This window comes from Juglans regia, chromosome 8 (genome assembly GCF_001411555.2).
Source record: "Juglans regia cultivar Chandler chromosome 8, Walnut 2.0, whole genome shotgun sequence".
Classification (NCBI taxonomy): domain Eukaryota; kingdom Viridiplantae; phylum Streptophyta; class Magnoliopsida; order Fagales; family Juglandaceae; genus Juglans; species Juglans regia.
In genome coordinates, this window is record NC_049908.1 from 6,607,425 (window position 1) to 6,628,286 (window position 20,862).

Here is a 20,862-nt window from a genome sequence, read left to right on the forward strand (position 1 = left end):
TGAACATTCAATTATATGGATTAACTCGAACACGACTCATTAAGCTAAACGGGTCAAGCCTTCAAATCCTAACACGACACATTTAAATACTGAATGACACGCCACGATTTGTTTTGATCCGTTTAATAATTAATTAGAAATGACTCAACACGACACAATCTATTTCAATATATGTTATGTAAATGGGTTGAACTGACTTGCATAATCCATTTGATCTCATTAATATAATTTTACATAAAAATTAAAATCTATACTTATTAGTGGTTACAATATCTCTAGAAAAAACAATAAGACTGCCACTGATAAAGAATATCAATATTTTATATATTTTAACATATAATAAAATCAATATTACAAGGTCAACAATAACGAATATAAGCACAAGTAAAAAATTACAATCTCAATAATAAAAATAAAAGCATATTTGGGAGTGGGGGTGGTGTAAGAGAATGAGATATATATGAGTGATAAGTTAGGATTTTTTTAGTTTTTAGGGTTAAAAGGGTATAATTGTGATTTTAAAATAAAATTTAAATAGGTTATTGTGAGTTGATTTTGGTTAAATAGGTTGATCCACTCATTTATTAATTGTGTCTCAACTGGTCAATTCTTTTTGATTCGAATCAATTTATATTAAATTCAAACTCATTAATTTTATACTCTCTTTCCCCATCTACAAGTTTTAAAGGAATGAAAGGAGGGCAGGGAGAGGGACATGGCCTTTTTTTTCAAAGTGAACGCTGGGTTTTTTTTCAAAGCTTTTTATATATACTTGGGTTTTTGGATGGCTAGGTTTTTAAGCGTTTCCTTCTTATGTTCATGAAATTTTACGGCTCAGCAAACTTTGCAACTTGAAATTTTAAATTTTATCACTCATACTATATTTTAAATTTTTTATTTTTTTATTTTAAATATTTTTTTAACATCCTTAATCATTAAAAAAATTAAAAATAAATATAATTTTACTAATAATCACTTCTTTAATTATTAAATAAAATAAAATTTAAAAAAAATATATAAAAAGAAGAATAAATTAATAGGAAATGAGGAGTAATCTTTATCATTTTCTTGAGTAGAAATCCTTTTGTATAGTTTAATACCGTTATCTCCATCCGCTGTATATTTACATATTTTTGCAACTTTTTCTGTTCCTTCTCTGGAGGTGTCAATCCAATCGCACCTGTTTCTTTCTGCCCATCATTTCTGGTACCTTTTCTAAGTTTTCTTCTCTCCTGCCGGCTACCACAAACAACGTATAGATGAAGATCCAGTGTGATGTCTGTGACAAAGACGAGGCCTCGGTGTTCTGCACCGCCGACGAGGCAGCTCTCTGCGACGCCTGCGACCACCGCGTCCACCATGCCAACAAGCTCGCCTCCAAGCATCAACGCTTCTCGCTTCTCCATCCTTCTTCCAAACAAGTCCCACTCTGCGACGTTTGCCAGGTATAACCTACAAATTAAATTCAAAACCATTTTCTGGGTTGACCCTTCTAGCCACCTTCTTGATTAATCCTTGGTTCTTTCTTGGGTTCGCTTGCAGGAGAGGCGAGCTTTCCTGTTCTGTCAGCAGGACAGAGCGATTCTGTGCAGAGAGTGTGATTTTCCGATTCACACGGCCAACGACCTCACCCGGAAGCATAACAGGTTCCTTCTCACAGGAGTTAAGCTCTCTGCTACCTCTAATGTCTATACCTCCTCCTCCTCAACCACCGTTGTTTCAACCAACAGTCATGATTCTGTTCCCAATCATCACAAATCTCAGCCCGTGAATACCAAGAACTCCGTTGCTGCTCCTATTTCAACTTCACAGCCACCTTTGTTGGCCAAAAACTCAGCTTCAAATACAAGTACTACAGCATTAGTCAGTGACAAAGGAGGTGAGAATTTTCCAACGGACCAAACAAGTAGCATATCTGAATACTTGATAGAGACTCTTCCGGGCTGGCACGTTGAGGATTTTCTTGATTCGACTTCTGCTCCCTTTGGTTTCTGTAAGGTATGAATTGCTAAATCCAAACACATTTGGTTTTCACCTTCTTCAAAAGTGTTTTTCTTTTTCTTTTTCTGATCTCAAATATGATATTCATTCATTGTCTTTGTTGATGGCAGAGTGATGATTGTGTATTGCCGTTTCTGGATGCTGGTCTTGATCAGATCAATACAGATACTTTCTCGCCCGATATCAGTTTTGGAATCTGGGTCCCTCAACAACCTGCTGCTCTGTGTCCTCCGCAACTGGCTGGGTTCAAAGAGAAGAAGGAAGCCACGACTTTGAAACTCAACAGATCAAGGTGCATGGACGATGGTTTCACTGTTCCACAAATTAGCCCTCCCTCCAGTACTGGCCCCAAGAGATCCAGACTTTTTTGGTAGAATGAAAGCTCCTCCAAATCTCGTCTTTTCAAGAACAAGGCTCGTGTTCATATTTTCTTGATTTGGCTTGAATGTTGTATGTTTTCTTGTCTTCATTTCTGTTAGTTTTTTTACGTTTTATCTTATTTTTCCGCTTCTTGAATGTGCTGTAATAACCCAGCGCAGGCTAAGTTTTCGTAGTTTCGTCTGTTGTCCTCCTTGTACTTTTGCAGATGCACGCATCATTTGTACATATCAACAATGCAATTTCCGGAACTTTTCGCTTGTCTATCATGTAAATACGCTGAAATATTTTCAGTTTTCCCTTTGACGTTAATTGTGATTAATAGTTTGTTTTGGTTGTTGAATATATTCAAGTCGACTCAAATTTGACGGAATTTATTATTTTTTAACTGTTCATCAAAAAGTTAAATTATTTCAACCTACTCCATATATTTTAGACCCAATTTGAATTGTAAAAAAAGATAAGATGGTTTTAAATGAAAATTAAAAGTTGAATAAAATATTATTTTAATATTATTATTGTTTTGAGATTTGAAAAAATTGAATTGTTTATTATATTTTGCATGAAAATTTAAAAAAATTATAATGATGAAATGAATTGAGATGAGATGAAGTTATTTTTGTATCCAAACGGAGCCCTTAATCTAAAAAGTTAAACTTATATCAACTTAAAAAAGTCAAATTCACAAAATAGTATTATTCACAATTCAATTCACAACTTTGCTACATACAACCGGCGTGTGCACCCGTCATGTAACCGACTGACACATTTGAGTCCCACTTTCTCTTCTTTCGGTCTTCCTTCCTCCCTCTTTCTCTCCACTTTCTCCCCTTTGAGTCCCAACATCTTTTGTTGCAGCATCAGCCCAACCACGATCCTCACAAAAACAATCTTAATATTCATAGATTGTAAGTAGAATTTTTATTCAATTCAACTCATCTCAACGGCCGTAATATTTTACTAACCATGTTTGGCAATAATTTTCTCGCTCTTAAACCATATCAAGGAGAAGATAATCTATAAAATAATCTTCATCAGAACACTTCACCGATTTCTATAATAAATAAAAAACGAACAACCTAGTACCTACATACAATTAAAAAAAAAACATCTTACAAAAGTTTTGTCACAAATATACTTTTGATAACCTCCACAATCTTTTCAAATCCAAACAAAAAAAATAACTTTTATTTCTTTTATTTTTTCTAAATTTAGTTTTGAATTTTCTCATATAAAAATGCTTGAAAAAACTCAAAATTCTAAAAAAAAGAAGTATCATTTTCCAGTGTAATATTATTCCGGAATCGGATAAATCTGAAGTGACAATACTACTATAGGCACAACTTATCTGCACTCTTGGTCGGATGATGTAATACTGTATTTTGATTTATTGTGGCTATTTTATTTGAATTTTCTCAGAAGGATGGCCTCATTTTGTCTCAGCGCAGAGTTTTTCTTCGTAGAGTGCATGCGGCATCGTTTTCACCATTCCAAATGGGAATTTTGCTGTGTTTAATTTCTTACTCTAGTACTTGGGTCCACTGGTTTCCTTTTAGGTCGGGACTTTTTTGGGCAGGTACATTGGGACTCGTATTTTTTACCTGTTCCATGTGTCAAGCCAGAAGCAAAACTTTTTATACAGGACTCAGACCAATTTTTTCTTTCGTTTAGTTAAAAATCTGAGTAAAATATTATTTTTTTATATAATTTTTATTTTAAAATTTAATAAAGTTAAATTATTTAAGATATTTTATATTAAAATTTAAAAAAATTATAACGATGAAATGATATGATTTATGTAATCAAACGAGGCCTTAATGCTAACCCTCATTTTCTAACTTCTCCCTCATAACTGTGTTTGGCAAGCGAGATTATTTTACTACTATTTACTATTATTTATAAATAAATTATTATTATTTATAAAAAATTGATTATTATTTATAAACTATTCACTATTTTTTTACTATTATTCATTACATTTATATTATTATTCACAAATCAGCTGAGATTACTTCAACATCCAAACGTAGTCTTATTAATTAAGAATTTGTCCCAATAAGTGCATTATAGGTACCTTGTAAGGAGATTTTCCTCTCAAGGCCCAAGAGGCCCAATTAAACCCGGCTTGGAGCAGAAAACCATTAACTCGACCCACTAGGAGGCTCCTCTATACATGACCTAAAGGAGGGATGGTGTTGCAAAGGATGAGACTCGTCGATCTGAGGACCCCTCGGGTAGTGTCCTCGAGTGTCTGCCCGCACAGCAAGCATGATATATGGGGAACCGTTGATCTACTGACAGAGAAGGCATGAACGGACCAGAGAGAAGGCAGATTGGGGGGAGAATGTTGAAAAATCATACCGCATTAATGGTTCCGCCACCTGGACAACATACTACATTAACGACGCCGTCGCAAAGCCACGCCCCATTTAAAGACTCTGACAAAAGGAACAGTAACAGAGAACACGTGCTTCAGGAAAGCAGGCACATTTGCTCCTCAGATTGGTAGTATAAATATTAGATCACAAGTATAAGAATACTCTCTCTGATCCCTAAATTCTCTTACTTAAGTCTTTGCTACCTTGTACAGGGTCCGTCTTTGTAGACCTAAGTTGTTGGAGTTTGTCTTAAAGGTGTGCAAAACACGGCGTTAACATACTTAATAGACGAATTGCACATATCTATAGATAAGAGAAATAATATTTGTAAGTTTAGGACGTATAAGTTTTGTGAATTTTTTTTAAAAAAATATTAACAAATTTAAAATTTAGATGAAAAATTGATTTTTAATAATAAACTTTATTTTCTTATAAAATTACATAAAACAGCTTATACATTCTAAAGCCGTGTCTACCCTTACCGTTACCATACAAATGGATGGGAAGAAGAATCGACAAGAAGGTTTTACTTTAGATGGTAGAGCTAGGTCCGAAATAGGTAAGTTTGATGTTAGCTTTGCAATGTTTGCATATATAATTCATTGGATTCAACAAAAAGTCTGGAGATCGTACGTACTTCACTACCTCACGCATGATTCTTTGTTGGGTAGAGTACTGCTTCAAGAGCAAATGCACGCATGAACGCACTTGGATTCACTTCATGAGCCCTTGTGGTCGGAACTTCGAAGTCCATCCTATACCAGACCTGGAAAACTCTTTTGTAAGCTGACTCTCTTGATATGCTGATAGCAGTTCTTGAACTTGCTGCACTACCACATATATTTGGGTGAGCAAACTTATCTTGAAAGATGAAAGAGTTTCTTCTCTGCCAAATATTTTTAGCTGTCATAACAAATTCCTCCAAAGCCTCCTGCTCTAACAACTCCATAATACTAGCAAATAATTGCATGAAATCTGTAACAGAAGACACACATTTCTGAATTTGCTTAGAGGAAGCACCCCAAACATCTTTAGCTACACTACAAACTCATAAGACATGAACAACTGTTTCTGTTTCTGTTTCACTCAAGCATATAAGACAGTTGAAGTTTTCCACCATTTTTTTCTTAAACAGATTTGCCCTTGTAGGTAGAGATTATAAACAAGCCCTCCAAGAAAAAACTTAGCTGCATTAGGAATGTGCAGTTTCCATAGCTCGCACCAAACACCTTTATGAGAATTAGAGCTTGACCCTTGCCCTTTAGTCATTTCCACCAATTCCTTATGCAGATGGTATGCACTCTTAAGAGAGAACATACCATTTTTTAAACATCTCCACATGAGTCTGTCTGGACAGTTATAAGAGCTTACAAGAATCTTTTTAATCAACTCAGCTTCTTCACTTGAGAATACATAATCTACCATTGAGACATTCCAACACTTCTGATCTGAATCAATAAGCTTGGATACATAATCACCACTACTTAGTACTTGCACAGGATGTAACGCCCTATTTTCGGAGTTTCGGAGAGTTAGCTCTTAATATCTAATATTAACTTAAATAACATAACTATAAAATCCATAAAATTTCATAAAATATTAATCTCTTTAATCAATCCAAATATCTAAGTTCCTCCTTGGAGACAACAAAGAAATTCTCAATAATATAAATTAAAAACTCTCCAAAACTCGAAATTATACTTAGCTCATCAAATCAAAATAACCAAAAATAAATCAGTTTACTAACTACGACTCTCAAACAAGCACTTGTACTCTCGGATACTTATTCCACTACGGACGTTACACCTTGCTAAAACTTCCTACTCTTGTTCTCCAGTTGAACCATCAAAATTATCTGAAAAATAATTAGAGATAAGGGGTGAGTTATCAACAACTCAGTAAACAGAGAACATATACTAGTGTGTAAACATGAGCATTTACAAAGTTCAGAATACAGAACAAAATATTTTCTTTCAGAATGCAGAATCAGAATAATATTTTCAAAATGCAGCATCAGAACGTGTTATCAAAAATATCAGAGCGAAAGTTCGAAAATATTCATAATCAAAATCCATTTGGCATAGCATAAACTGAAACATTACATCTTATCTTATTATATAAAAACAAATACCATGTTTAATCCCCGTGGTAGGGTTGTGCAAACCCCAATAGCTAACCGAGCAGAAATAAAATGTGAATCTTCCCTTTATTCATTCTCAGAGCCTGAGTATGCACATAGGAAAGACCACGCAGAAAACCACTTTGTTTCCAAAGTGGGTTTACCAAAAACAGAAAATTTGGTACCAACCCAAACAGAGGCCACAATTTTACACCCGTGGTAAGGTCAGAACGAAACATAAACAAAAACAAAAACATAATGTTATGCCAGAGGTTTTCAGAAATCACATCAGATTATATCATAGTACAGAAAATCTTCAAAACAAAACAAAATCATATCACAACATAATTTATGCTCAAAATTTCATATTCGCTCTCTTTTACAAAGTTTAGAACAAAATGTCAAAAATAAGCTCATGTCTACATCAGTCATGACAGAAAATATTTTTTTCTTACAAAATCTCATGAGTAATGTAGAACAAATAACTGAGATAGTTCAAATTTATTTTCATAACCAAATATGTATATTTTTCAAAAATCAACCCCAGCTCATTTTATTTTAATGCAAAATCTAGCATAGAAATCCTGCTTACCTGTACTTCTTAACTTTTTCAGAATTTTTCTAAAAAATGTCGGACAATAATTAAGCGTCACCTATGACATAATAACGTAAATTTTCATAAATTTCCAATCGAATACATAGTTCAATATTTAAGCCTAAAATGCTAAAATGACCTATTTTATTTTTCCTTAAAACTTAAAATTCTCATAATTCCCAAAATACCATCATTTCCCAAAACCATCAATATTCACTTAATTGAATTCGTACTGAATAAGAATTTAATAACCTAAAATTCTCATAATTCCCAAAATTCCATCATTTCCCAAAACCATCAATATTTTATAAATAACTAGAATACATTGGCTACTAAAATTTACATAAAATAAGTCATGAAAAACTCATCTCTTAAGAAAAATAGGTTTACTTCCTTTAATTAACAATATTATCAAAATATACAACTATAATATTTAATGTGACTTAAAACAAAACCCATTTAAACATAAACCCCCAAAAAAAAGACCTCTCACCCGAAAACATACATCTGGAACTTTCTACACACACACACACACACACACATATATATAAATACACCTTATGAACAAAAACTAGCAATGAACATAAACAAAACATATAAATAATAGAAGTGCAACGGCGGCAGGGACTCACCGAGAAGGTAACGTGCGACGGTGCAGGGTGCGATGGGAGGTGGTGAACTCGATGGCTATGCACTGGACGAGAGAGAGAGAGAGAGAGAGAGAGATGCACGGTGAGAGAGGGACAAAGTCATGATATAAAGGGTGAAACACGGCGTGTGCATGGAGGTGTTACCGAGAGAGTTACGCGCGGCAACGACCTGGGTGGCTAATGACGGTGGCACGACTAGGCATGGCTGAGATGCTGGACTATGGGTTCCCTTTACTCCGCAGAGGAGACGTTCGAAGTTGGTCAAAGCACAACAATTGCCGTGCTTGGAGGAGCAACCAATTGCTCTTTTTTGAGATGCGGAAACAGGGGTGTTTCGGTGATGCGTGCGACAAAGCTTCTATGCTGGGCAGCTAAGTGTGGAGTACGGTGGTGCAGGGCAGAGCAGTGGAGGTTTAAAGAGTGGCTCGGTGGCTTACGACGTGCGTGGGAGACCCCAACATGCTGGTCAGCGTTGCTAAATGCGGTGCATGGAGTTGGACAGTTTCACACGGTGGCTAAACAGGGTTGTTGCACTGGTCGTGCGTGGAGGAGTTTTCTGCAGTGGCTATGTTTCGATGTTGGTGGCTTGCGATGGAGGGGGGTCTGGCTGAGGAGGGCAGCAACTGAGTTTTGGTAGTGGGAAACCGAGAGGAGAAGGGGAAAAAGGAGAACGACTATACTAGGTTTTTTGTCGAGGATGAAGAACGTGTGAATATATAGATGGATGGATGACCAAAAGAAACCCTAAAGATGAGGGAGTAATGTGCATGCGGATGGAAAAGAGTTGTGCGGGTGAGGAACTATTCATAAACCAAAAGCTTTTCCAAGGTTTAAACAAACGGCCAAGATGATCTCCAAATAAAAAAAAAATCACTACCCAATCCATAACATAAAAACCAAAAAGATAAATAACCTAAAATATCAAGCTCAAATAAATAAATAAAATAAAAAAATCCATAGTCCAACCATACAAATTTTGGGTCCGGGTGTTACACATGACTTTGAACTCAAAAAGATGATGGTTTGGGAATCCATCTATCTTTCCAAATTTTGATTTGTTGTCCATTCCCAACCCTCCAGAAGGATCCTTCCTCTACCAACTCCTTAATTGCAAATATACTCCTCCATATGTAGGAAGGGTTAGAGCCAGTTTTAGCATCAAAGAAATATGATTGAGGAAAATACTTTAATTTTAGGACCTTAGTAGATAAAGCATCAGCTCTTTGTAGTAACCTGTTGGCTTGTTTAGCAAGTAAAGCCACATTGAAGCTCTCCAGTTCTCTGAATCCCCATTTGAGTCCAAGAGACCCAATGAATTTTCCCTTCACTACGCTACTAATTCCACCAAAATTGACTCATAATTCTGTTGATTTCCTTGAGGAGTGAAAGAGGCAGTTTAAAAACTCCCATGCAATACGTGGGTAGAGATTGAACTACTGCTTTTAATAAAAGCTCCTTGCCAGCTTGTGTTAGAAACTTAACCTTCCAGTTGCTTACTCTACTTCTCACTTTATCCAATATGTTGCAGAAAGCTTTCCCTTTGGCCCTACCTATGATGGTAGGTAGTCCAAGATACTTCTCATGGGAGTTTAAAGGTCTAGCCCCAGTTATACTCAAGATATAGCTTCTTGTAACCTCCTTTGTATTCCTACTGAAATAGATAGAAGTCTTGTCTTTGTTTAACATTTGACCAAAAGCACTTTCATTGAGACTTAGGATCTCAAGCAATCGACTCCACTCTACTGCATTAGCTCTATAAAACAGTAAGCTATCATCTGCAAAAAATAAATGGTTAATTGAAATTTTTTCACTGGCAACAGGGATACCATATATAACTCTTTTTTCCTCAACTCAATTAAGTAATGCACTCAAAGCTTCTGAACAAAGGATAAATATGTAAGGTTAAAGGGGATCACCCTGCCTAATTCCCCTTGTAGTGTTGAAAAAAGATTGAGGTGCCCCATTGATAAGAACAGAATAAGAAACTGAATTAATACACCTCATAATCAAACTTATCCATTCTGAATGAAAACCCATCTTGGTCATCACAGCTTCTAGAAAAGCCCACTTCACCCTGTCATAAGTTTTACTCATATCAAACTTTAAGACCATAAATCTAGATCTGGCTTTAAACTTTTTATCCATTGTATGCAAAGCTTCATAATCAACTATCACATTATCTACGATCAATTTCCTGGGAACAAAAGCACTTTGAGTGGGAGAAATAACCTCTTGAAGGGTCTCCTTTCAATTTATTAGCCATTACCTTTGAAATAATCTTGTAATTCACATTACACAAAGATATAGGTCTAAAATCAGCAACCTTCTTAGCATTCTTCTTTTTTGGAATGAGAAAAATATGTGTCTCATTAAGCTGTTCTATATCTCCATCTTAAGTTAAGGAACTCCAAAGCAGCTCCACATACTTCTTTACCAACTATCTCCCAATGATTTTGATAAAAGCTTGCAGGGAACCCATCTGGTCCTGGTGAACTAAAAGGATTCATTTGAAACACTGTTTCTTTAACTTCATCAGTTGATAAGGCCTTAGTTAAGAACAAATTCATTTCTTCTGTGACTTTAGGTTTTAGTGGACTGAGGCACTCTTCTAAATTATCAAGATTTGATGAAGAAAATAACTCCCGATAAAAGTGTAGAAATAATCTTGCAATTTCCTCTGAAGTACTAGCAACAAAACCATCATCTCTCTCAATGGCCTTAATAGCATTTGTTCTTCTTCTTTGATTTGCACAAGCATGAAAATACTTGGTATTTTTGTCACCATCTTGAAGCCATTTCTATTTAGCACGTTGTTTCCACTTGTTGTTATCTTCTTCCAACAGCTTATCTACTTCCTTTTGCTTTTGCTTTATGCAATTTGTGAGGCCTCATGTGTTTGTAGCTTGGAGCATCGAGATTTCTTCCAATTTCTTAAGGATGAGTCCCCTTCAATTCAATGCATCCTTTCCTCCATTGCACAAGAGAAGCCTTACAATTTTGTAGCCCTTTTGTGACTGCTAACAAACTTGTTTGAGTCAACCCAGATTTCTTCCAGCTATCATCAACTATCTTATTACATTCTTCCCTTCTATCCCAACTCAACTCATATCTAAAAGGCCAAATTTTATTAAGACCATCATATATGTTCTTAAACAATTCAATCATCAAAGGGCAATGGCTAGAAGTTTGAACAACAAGAGTGAAAATAGTACTGCCATCAAATAAGTCAACTAGAGCCTTTTTCCCTATTGCCCTATCCAATCTCTCTTTAATGAACATTTGACCTTCCCTATTGTTACACCAAGTATATTTACTAGCTTTGAACCCCATATCACTAAGTCAATAATCCTCCATAGCTCTCCTAGAATTCTCCATCTGCTAATAAGGTCTGAGTGCAGCTCCTTGTTTTTCATGTTGGTGGAGGATTTCATTAAAATCCCCCACACAAACCCAAGCCAACTCCTCTTCTGGTTTCAACAATTTTAACAGTCTCCAACTCTCATCTCTAAGGGCAGGATTTAGATTACCATAAAATCCAGTAAACAACACTTGTTTATTTAACTTTTCTACTAAAAATGTACCAGAGATGTGGTGTTTTGAATAGGACTTAAGGCTAACAGAACTAGTGTTATGCCAAAGTAAAGCTAGACTTCCACTCAAGCCCCTACTGTCCACCACAATACTACAATAAAACCCCATCTTATTCCACACATACTCCACCTTATTCATTCTACATTTTGTTTCCATGAGTAAAACAAAAATGTGGGTTCTTAGTGTTCACCCATGGGTGAAGTTCATGAATTTTCCGAGGGTTCCTAAGCCCTGGGTAGTTCCAACTGAGGCAATTCATTTCTAGTGGTGCAGGCTGCCACCAGTGTTTCCTTATCCATGAGCAACTCCCTGCTACTACCGAGCTTCAACTTCTTAAAACTAGAACCTCTACTTCTTGAGACATGTTTACCTCTTTCCTTTTCATTCCAACCAAAGCCATATTGATATTGATCATACTAGAGTTTGAAGATCCTCTAGCTCTGCTTTTCCACGAGACTTTTCTCCCACTTCTGTTAGAAACTTTTGTTAGAGCAACACTGTCTTGCTGAACTGACTCATCCTGCACCACCACCTCAATTATGTTAGCAACTAAACTCAAATCATGATTTGCTTCACCTCTCCCTTGTTCCGAGATATTAGAATTATTATCTTCAAAAGATAAATGATCCATGATATCTTTATCTCTATCCACTTGATTATTATCTCTATCCTTATCTCCACTTACATTATCGGGTATCTCACAATAAGATACACTGCTAGCCACCTCCTTAGGACTCGTAACAAGAAGTGCCTCAGAATCCTCAACCTGATTCCCCATCTTTTTTTGAAAGTCTGATCTTCCAAATCATCATCCTTGCTGGACTGAAGTTGATTCTGGTCACCTAAATAAGGCCTGCCACCATAACTCTTCACTGCAAACAGGTTTGAATTCATAGGCTAAGCTCTAAGCCATGGACCATACTTCAATTGGGATTTTTACTATGCCTGAGCTTCACTTGCTTGCACATAACAACCCCTCCCTTTGTGCTTGATCACACCACATTTGAAGCAAAAGGATTGCAATCTTTCATACTTGAAAGAGAGCCAATTTGTCTTTTCCCCCACTGTGATTCTCTTGCCCCTTACAACAGACTTATAAAAATCAACTTCAACCTAGACACGCAAGCATTTACCCCCAACTCTAGCCTTCCTCATCCACATCAACAACCACCACCTTACCAATTGTTAAGAGGTGGCTTGAATTCAGTTGAAATAGTGCTATGTCGTATGTTCGCTCGAGCGGAGGTTCACTCAGCTCGAGCGAAATCAGGCAGAGAGCTTCTCTCGACACTCAGCTCGAGCGAAATCAGGTGAGAGAGCTTCGCTCAACACTCGCTCGACATTCAGCTCGAGCGAAATCAGGTCAGAGAGCTTCGCTCGACACTCGCTCGAGAGTTCGCTCGACACTCGCTCGAGAGTTCGCTCGACACTCGCTCGAGAGTTCGCTCGACACTCGCTCGAGAGTTCGCTCGAGCCAATGTTCACAAAAGTGAATTTTCACTGTTTCTATAAATATCAAACGGCGCCTCCTTTGCAATTAAGACTTCATAAATCATTTTTTGTTTGTTTTAGTGATTTCTTGAGAGAAGTTAGAGAGCTAGAGAGATAACTTCTTTGTGAAAGAAGTTTTGTATTATTCTTCTGTACTCCATCTTTGTTGATAGTGAAATCTCTGATACCGACCCCACCAGTAGACGTAGGCTCACTTTGAGCCAAACTACTTAAATCTTGGTGTTGTTTCTGTGTGATTGTCAGTATTTTCTTTTGCTTATTTCCGCTACTATACTTCGAGTTAGTCTTAGATATACAGTTATTCCCAACACCAAGAACTGAGCCAATTTTCATGCCTACCTCTTTATTCATTCCACATAAGGAAAGGTTGTGAACTTGCACCCAAAAAAGTTCTGAATTGAAGCAGATCTCATTCAAAGGAATGCTCCCATCAAACACTTTAATAGCAATAATGCTTCTGTAAAAAAACCAAGCTAACAAAATTTTATCCATATCCGATTGATATTGGAATTCAATCAGAAACCTGTAGTCACCAACTTCTTTAAAAGTAACCCAACCTGCCAATTTCCATACTTGTGACATAGTGTTCTTGAAAGCCTCTTTGTTAACACCCTTCTCAGTGACAATTAAACACAAGAGGCAGTGTTTTCCTCTAACTTCAGACTCCTTGAAAGCTTCATCTGGTAACACCAACATTTCCTTCTCCACTTTTGTCAAATGCAGCCCCTCCCATCTTTTGAATAAATCACTCTCATCCATAAGAAAGGACAAAGAGAACCTATCAATCACTAAACCTCTCAGTTCACACCGAGAGACTAATTCTTTGTATGAATACATGCTTGATACGATATAATTTAATTAATCTTTTATATTGACCAACTAAATTAAATAATATTTAAAATATGTCACGCCAACTATACGATTAAAGATAATAAAGTCAATGAAAAGATCAGTAATCAATATTAAAAATCAAAAGGTTAAGCATGCAAAAGAATAATCTTGACATTCCATGAGGGACACAATAATCCTGTTCCAGTACTTCTAATCTTTCAACCGAATCAAAATCATATTTTTTTTTTTTTGGGAAGTTCAATTAATCTCTCACTCACTAAGGGAAAAAGAAAATACTACAGCTGCAAACAGCAGTTCCCTAAAGATATGATGATAGAAACCACCAAGCTAATTAAACCAAAGGTTAACATGACCATATGAATGCAGATCATCAGTACGTCTGTTTCTTGATAAAATCAAGCATACAAACAAACATCCCAACAAAGTCTTAACACGCCACTAGAAATATAAAATCTAAATCCCAAACCAATGCGCATACTATGTAGTCTTTGAAGAATGCAGCTAGTTAGCTAGCTATGAGAAATGGCAAATGATCATCAGGAACGTCGACAGTGAGCCTTGCACATATGCTGGCAATCGTAAAAGCAAGGTCCACCGCAGTGAAGAGGGCAATCCAATCTCATGCCTCTGCACCGGCCTCTACCCATGCATTGTGCAAACTCTCCCAGCTTATAATCATCATCCTTGCTGAAAATTCTCTTTCTATGTGAGTGATGATTTCTGACACCTCCAACGCCTTTTCCTTTAGCATGTTTTAGTTTTTTCCACATCCCCATTTATACCAACCACCTCCTCCTCCCCATCCCCCCCATGCCTCATGCCACCACCCTCCTCCTCCACCCCCACCTCCTCCCCATCCCCATCTATAAGTACTGCCTCCCCCACTGCCACCGCCACCGCCACCGCCACCTCCGCGTCCACCCCCTCCTCCTCTATAATATGGGCCATTATGTCTATTCTTGCTGTTGATCACAACTTCAGTTGAAGTTTTGTTTCTGCCAGCTTCTATATCTTCATTTCCTTGAAGAAGCTTAGGAAGAGCCAAAGAAGTTGTACTAACGCTTTGAGAATGCGCTGTGCCGTTTCCCATTTCATCACCTTTCAGCCGAACAATAGGAATGGAAATAAACAAGACAAGCCACGAAAATCTTGATCTTGTATCCATGGAAACTCATGTAGATGTCTAAAGATGCAGCTATTGGCTACAAGGCTTCTATATATATATATATATATATATAACTGCGTAAGTGAAAAGTGTAGTGCAAGAAGAAAAGACATGCCTTAGGTCTTACTTTGTCCCCACCCTGCAATTCAGTGACTAAAGTGCCTGAAGGAAGCCTCAATGTTTGTTCATATATTCTTTACTCCTTCAGGCACACCAATCGATCCTCGCCCACTATTAAGGCATGCGCATGCATCCTCTCTACCTTACTCTGAATGATGGTACTATTGTCTACAAAATATTTTACAACTTGCTAATGTGATAGTACTGCCACTTTATCAAAAGTATTAATTAAAGTGCATGTGTTCTGAGTTTTACAATATGATATAAATTTCAGATTTCGCATAATCACTCCTTACCTGTAACAAATCATATATACCTGTATCAGTTAGAAATGAACCAACTACATGATTACATGAGGCCGACTGCCCCTTGTACCGTTAGTGGCACATTATACCTTACTGGTACCTCACCTTACACATATGAGTACTAATATATATATATATATATATATATATATATATATATATTGTCTTTTGCTTGGCCTTGAAGTCTGGGAATTTCGGAAGATATGTTACAGCTAGCAAGCACATGAGGGATGCATATAATATGGTGGGGGCATGCAGTGTGCGGTGATAAGCATTCATTCCATGCAAGCAGATGGAGCAGGAATTACTTACTGGGTACATAATCTGTTATATTTATTATAGATTGTGATATTAAATATGTAGATTTATTGAATGTGGGTTATTATTTATTTTAGTAAACCATTATCTTTAAGAGATGCATTGGTTCAATGGTAAGGGTGTGTTGTTTCAAATGAGAGGGTATGAGTTCAAACTACCATAGCTACACTTTGTTTGTTTAATTTTAACAAGGCATGGAATTAGCCTAAGGGGCGCGTGGGCCAGGCCCGAAGAAACACAATGCTTGGTCCAAAGAGAGGTCACGCATGGGCTGAAGAGACACTATGCTTGGGCCAAACAAACACAATGCTTGGCATGGGAAGAGGCACAATGCATGGGCCGAACCGGCCCGTTTGAAGACTCATTTGGATGGGTGCAATGCTTCAAAATATATTCATCAGAAATGGTGAAGGTGGGTTTCGAACCGGTGACCTCCCTTGGAGAAGGGAGGTGTCCAACCACTTGACCAGGCATACCCCTTTGGTCTTTAAGTGAAACAATATGACCTTTAAACCAGTAACTGCCAGTTGAAAAGTCACAAGTTAAGAGTTGTGATCTTTCACATGGTGTCACTTCATTCTCTATAAATAGGGGATGAGACCCACGAATTTATTCATTCCATTCTCTCATATTTTCAGTCACTTGCACAATTTTGTAGAGAAACTCTGAAGGAAAAACTTCAGAATTGCTATCTGCAGTTGGTGATTTTGTTGTATCCTGGAGGTGAATTGCTTGTAACCCGGTAGCAAACTCTTTCGAGTGGGGGCAATTATCACCTTAAAGATAGTGATCAACACGCCTCAAAGTCGCATTTATTTTTCAGATTACTGTATCCGCACAAATATTCTTTAACAATTTTAAGGTGATAATCGCAATGGGATCAGAATCTGATATGACGACTTTCAAGATGATGAATCAAGACTTTGTCAAACTAGATAGGTTCGATGGAACAAATTTTAATCGCTGGAAAGACAAGTTGATGTTCATTCTTACTACATTGAAGATTGCGTATGTTTTGGACTCGAACTTGCCAGTACTTCCAGAACCCAAACCTGACGATAATGATCAAATCAAGGCAGAACACAAGAAGCGTGAAGAAGATGAAGTGGTATGTAGAGGACACATTCTAAATACACTTTCCGATCGTCTCTACGACTTGTTTACATCAATCAAGTCACCAAAAGAGATTTGGGATGCATTGGAATTAAAATATAGAACCGAAAAGTAAGGTACGGATAAATTCCTTATTATGAAATATTTTGAATTTACAATGAATGATAATACTTCGTTGATGGATCAAGTCCATGAATTGCAAGTTTTGGTGAATAAACTTCGAGATCTTAATGTTGAAGTTTCTGAACCTTTGCAAGTCAGGGCTATTATTGCCAAACTTCCTCCAAGTTGAAATAATTATAGAAAGAAACTTATGCACACAACAGAAGATTTTACTATAGAGCAAATTCAAAAACATTTACGAATTGAAGAGGAAACTCGAATTCGTGATAAGAAATTATTTTCTCAAAATGGCTCTAAAGTGAACTTTGTTGATGAGAAAAATAAGTTTCAAGGTAATTTTGGAGGAAACAAGAGAAAATTTAATGACTTTTCTAACAATGGTGACAAGTCCAAGAAAATAAAAACTTGTTACAATTGCGGAAAGAATGGACACTTTAAGCGTGAATGCAGGTACAAGAAGAAATACAAGAAAGAAAATGGCAATCCCAATAGTGCAAATCTGATCGAAAATGAGACTTCAGAAATTGTGGCCATGGTCTCTGAAATGCACATTAGTATGATTACAGAGTTAAATATGGCTACAACAACTGAGTCTTCTGATTGGTGGTATGATTCAGGCGCTACCGTTCATGTTTGCAATCAGAGATCTCAATTCAAAAATTATGAAGATGCAGCAGATGGACATGTAGTACTAATGGGAAATCACAACTCTGCAAAAGTTGTGGGAAAAGGAACTGTGGAAATTCAGTTCACTTCTGGAAAGAAACTTATTCTTGTTAATGTTCTTCATGTCCCAGAAATAAAGAAAAATCTTGTATCAGCAAATTTGCTTTGTAAGAAGGGTGTCAAGACCGTAATCGAGTCTGATAATGTAATTCTTTCCAAAGGGGGAGTGTTTGTTGGAAAAGGGTACTCTTGTGATGGAATGTATAAACTAAGTATTAATAAAATAAGTTCTGATTCTGCTTATATTGTTGAGTCTTCTACTTTGTGGCATAATCGTTTAGCACATTTGAACTTTAAATCCTTAAAGTTTATGTCTAAACATAGTTTAATTCCATATAATTATGGACATGATGCTAAATGTGAAATTTGCATTCAAGCAAAAATGACAAAGAAACCTTTTCCTAAAACAGACAGAAATACACAATTATTAGAACTTGTGCATTCTGATATTTGTGAATTAAATGGTATTTTAACTAGAGGAGGCAATAGATATTTTATTACTTTTATTGATGATTTCTCAAGATATACATATGTATATTTAATGAAAAGTAAGGATGAAGCCTTCAATATGTTTAAATCTTATAAGTCTGTTGTTGAAAATCAAAAGGAAAAGAAAATTAAGATTCTTCGCAGTGACAGAGGCGGTGAATATTTTCCTACTGAATTTTCTTTGTACTGCGAGGAGAATGGCATAATACATCAAACTAGTGCACCCTATACCCCACAACAAAATGGTTTAGCGGAAAGAAAAAATAGGACACTAGTTGATATGGTAAATGCTATGATTTTGAATGCAAAATTGTCTTTAAATTTATGGGGAGAAGCATTGCTCACGGCATGTTATTTGCATAATAGAATACCTTCTATGAAATTCAAAATTTCACCATATGAATTGTGGAAATGTAGGAAACCAAATCTGGAATACCTAAGGGTATGGGGCTGTTTAGCCTTTTATAGAGTTCCGGACCCAAAAAGAACAAAATTAGGTCCAAGGGCAATCAAGAGTGTTTTTGTAGGATATGCTGAGAATTCAAAAGCATATAGACTTTTGGATTTGAATTCTAACGTTATAGTAGAATCAAAGGATGTGGAATTTATTGAAGATAAATTCTATAATGATTCTAAAGCAGTATCAGATCCTACTCAAACACTAGAATCTAACTTGAGTCGGAAAAGGAATTGTGTAATTCCTGACACATTGACTGAACCGAGAAGAAGTCAAAGAGTTAGAAAAGAGAAAAACTTGGATCCAGATTTTGTGTCATCTCAGGCTATTGTTTTCCTTTTGGAAGGAAATAGAGATGATGTTTTAAATAAGATACCCATTCTATTAAATATAGAAGAAGATCCAAAAACATTTAAAGAAGCTATGACTTCTAGAGATGTTTCATTTTGGAAAGAGGCAATAAATGATGAAATGGACTCAATATTTTCAAACAATACTTGGGTTTTAGTAGATTTGCCTCCTAGATCAAAACATATTGGTTGTAAGTGGGTATTTAGGAGAAAATACAATACAAATGGGTCTCTTCAAACTTTTAAAGCCAGATTAGTAGCCAAAGGTTTTAAACAAAAAGAAGGCATAGACTATTTTGATACGTATGCCCCAGTGGCTAGATTTACATCCATTAGAGTGCTTATGGCACTGGCTTCAATATATAACTTATATGTACACCAAATGGATGTTAAAACTGCTTTTCTAAATGGTGAATTGGATGAAGAGGTGTACATGGAACAACCAGAAGGATTTGTTATGCATGGGCAAGAAAAGAAAGTTTGCAAATTAATTAAGTCATTGTATGGATTAAAGCAAGCACCAAAACAATGGCATGAAAAATTTGACTCAGTAATTTTATCCCATGGATTTAGGCATAATAATGCTGATAAGTGTATTTATTCTAAATTCACAGATTGTTATGGTGTTATAATATGTCTTTATGTTGATGACTTACTTATATTTGAAACAAATATGGAAGGAATATCTGAAACTAAGAAGTATTTATCTTCAAAGTTCAAAATGAAAGATCTTAATGAAGTTGACACTATTTTGGGTGTCAAAGTAAAGAAACGTAGTGGGGGTTATGCTTTATGTCAATCTCATTATGTTGAGAAAATGCTTCTTAAATTTCAACACTTAGGAATTAAAGAAGCAAATACCCCATACGACTCTTCATTTAAATTAACTGAGAATGCTGGGAGAGCGGTTGCTCAGTTAGAATATGCTAGTGCAATTGGCAGTTTAATGTATGCAATGCATTGCACTAGGCCAGATATTTCCTTTGCCGTATGTAAACTTTCTAGATATACGGGTAATCCTAGTACGGAGCATTGGAAAGCAATTGGTAGAGTCCTTGGGTACCTTAAAAGAACTAGTTCGTTAGGACTGTATTATACCAATTTTCCTGCTGTACTAGAAGGATATTGTGATGCTAGTTGGATTACTAGTGCAAGTGATAATAAGGCTACGTCTGGTTGGGTTTTCACCCTTGGTAGTGGAGCTATTTCATGGGCTTCTAAGAAACAGACATGTATTTCACATTCTACAATGGAATCTGAATTTGTAGCCTTGGCGGCAGCGGGCAAAGATGCAGAATGGCTGAGGAATTTGTTATTTGACATAAAGTTGTGGCCACAACCGATGTCAGCCATTTCTTTGTACTGTGATAGTGAAGCTACTATGTCTAGGGCTTATAGTAAGGTCTATAATGAAAAATCTAGACATATTAGTTTGAGACATGAATATGTCAAACAATTAATAAGTGATGGTATTATCACTATTGTATATGTGCGGTCAAGTAAAAACTTGGCAGATCCTTTCACAAAGGGACTCTCGAGAGATATGGTGAATAGTACATCTAGTGGAATGGGTTTGAAACCTTTCTTTTAAAAGCCACCTGTAATAGGAACCCAACCTTA

At 36.3% G+C, this 20,862-nt stretch overlaps 2 protein-coding genes across 3 annotated transcripts; one reads left to right on the plus strand and one right to left on the minus strand.

Annotated features, from left to right (window-relative positions):
* The first annotated feature begins 1,092 nt into the window (after nucleotides 1-1,092).
* On the plus strand, nucleotides 1,093-2,685 carry LOC108984911 (B-box zinc finger protein 21-like). 2 transcript variants are annotated; one of them, XR_004802205.1, is made up of 4 exons: nucleotides 1,093-1,445; nucleotides 1,543-1,998; nucleotides 2,112-2,451; nucleotides 2,588-2,685. XR_004802205.1 is itself a non-coding variant. In XM_018957012.2 (3 exons), the coding sequence occupies exons 1-3, from the start codon at nucleotides 1,260-1,262 to the stop codon at nucleotides 2,373-2,375; spliced, it is 906 nt and encodes a 301-aa protein (XP_018812557.1). In that variant the 5' UTR covers nucleotides 1,093-1,259; the 3' UTR covers nucleotides 2,376-2,685. The 2 variants fall into 2 exon arrangements, 1 of the variants encoding a protein (XP_018812557.1); XM_018957012.2 differs by having other exon boundaries at nucleotides 2,112-2,685.
* A 12,145-nt stretch (nucleotides 2,686-14,830) lies between these two features.
* On the minus strand, nucleotides 14,831-15,241 carry LOC118349171 (dormancy-associated protein 2-like). Its single transcript, XM_035692741.1, has one exon. It carries the CDS (start codon nucleotides 15,239-15,241, stop codon nucleotides 14,831-14,833), a length of 411 nt encoding a protein of 136 aa, XP_035548634.1.
* Between the last annotated feature and the right edge of the window lie 5,621 nt (nucleotides 15,242-20,862).

Excerpts from the sequence above, each read along its gene's own strand:
- LOC108984911 (XM_018957012.2), top strand. The coding sequence starts at position 1,260 with ATGAAGATCCAGTGTGATGTCTGTGACAAAGACGAGGCCTCGGTGTTC. Across the intron at positions 1,446-1,542 it reads CACTCTGCGACGTTTGCCAG|GAGAGGCGAGCTTTCCTGTT; the intron begins GTATAACCTACA and ends GTTCGCTTGCAG. Across the intron at positions 1,999-2,111 it reads CTCCCTTTGGTTTCTGTAAG|AGTGATGATTGTGTATTGCC; the intron begins GTATGAATTGCT and ends TGTTGATGGCAG.
- LOC118349171 (XM_035692741.1), bottom strand. The coding sequence starts at position 15,241 with ATGGATACAAGATCAAGATTTTCGTGGCTTGTCTTGTTTATTTCCATT.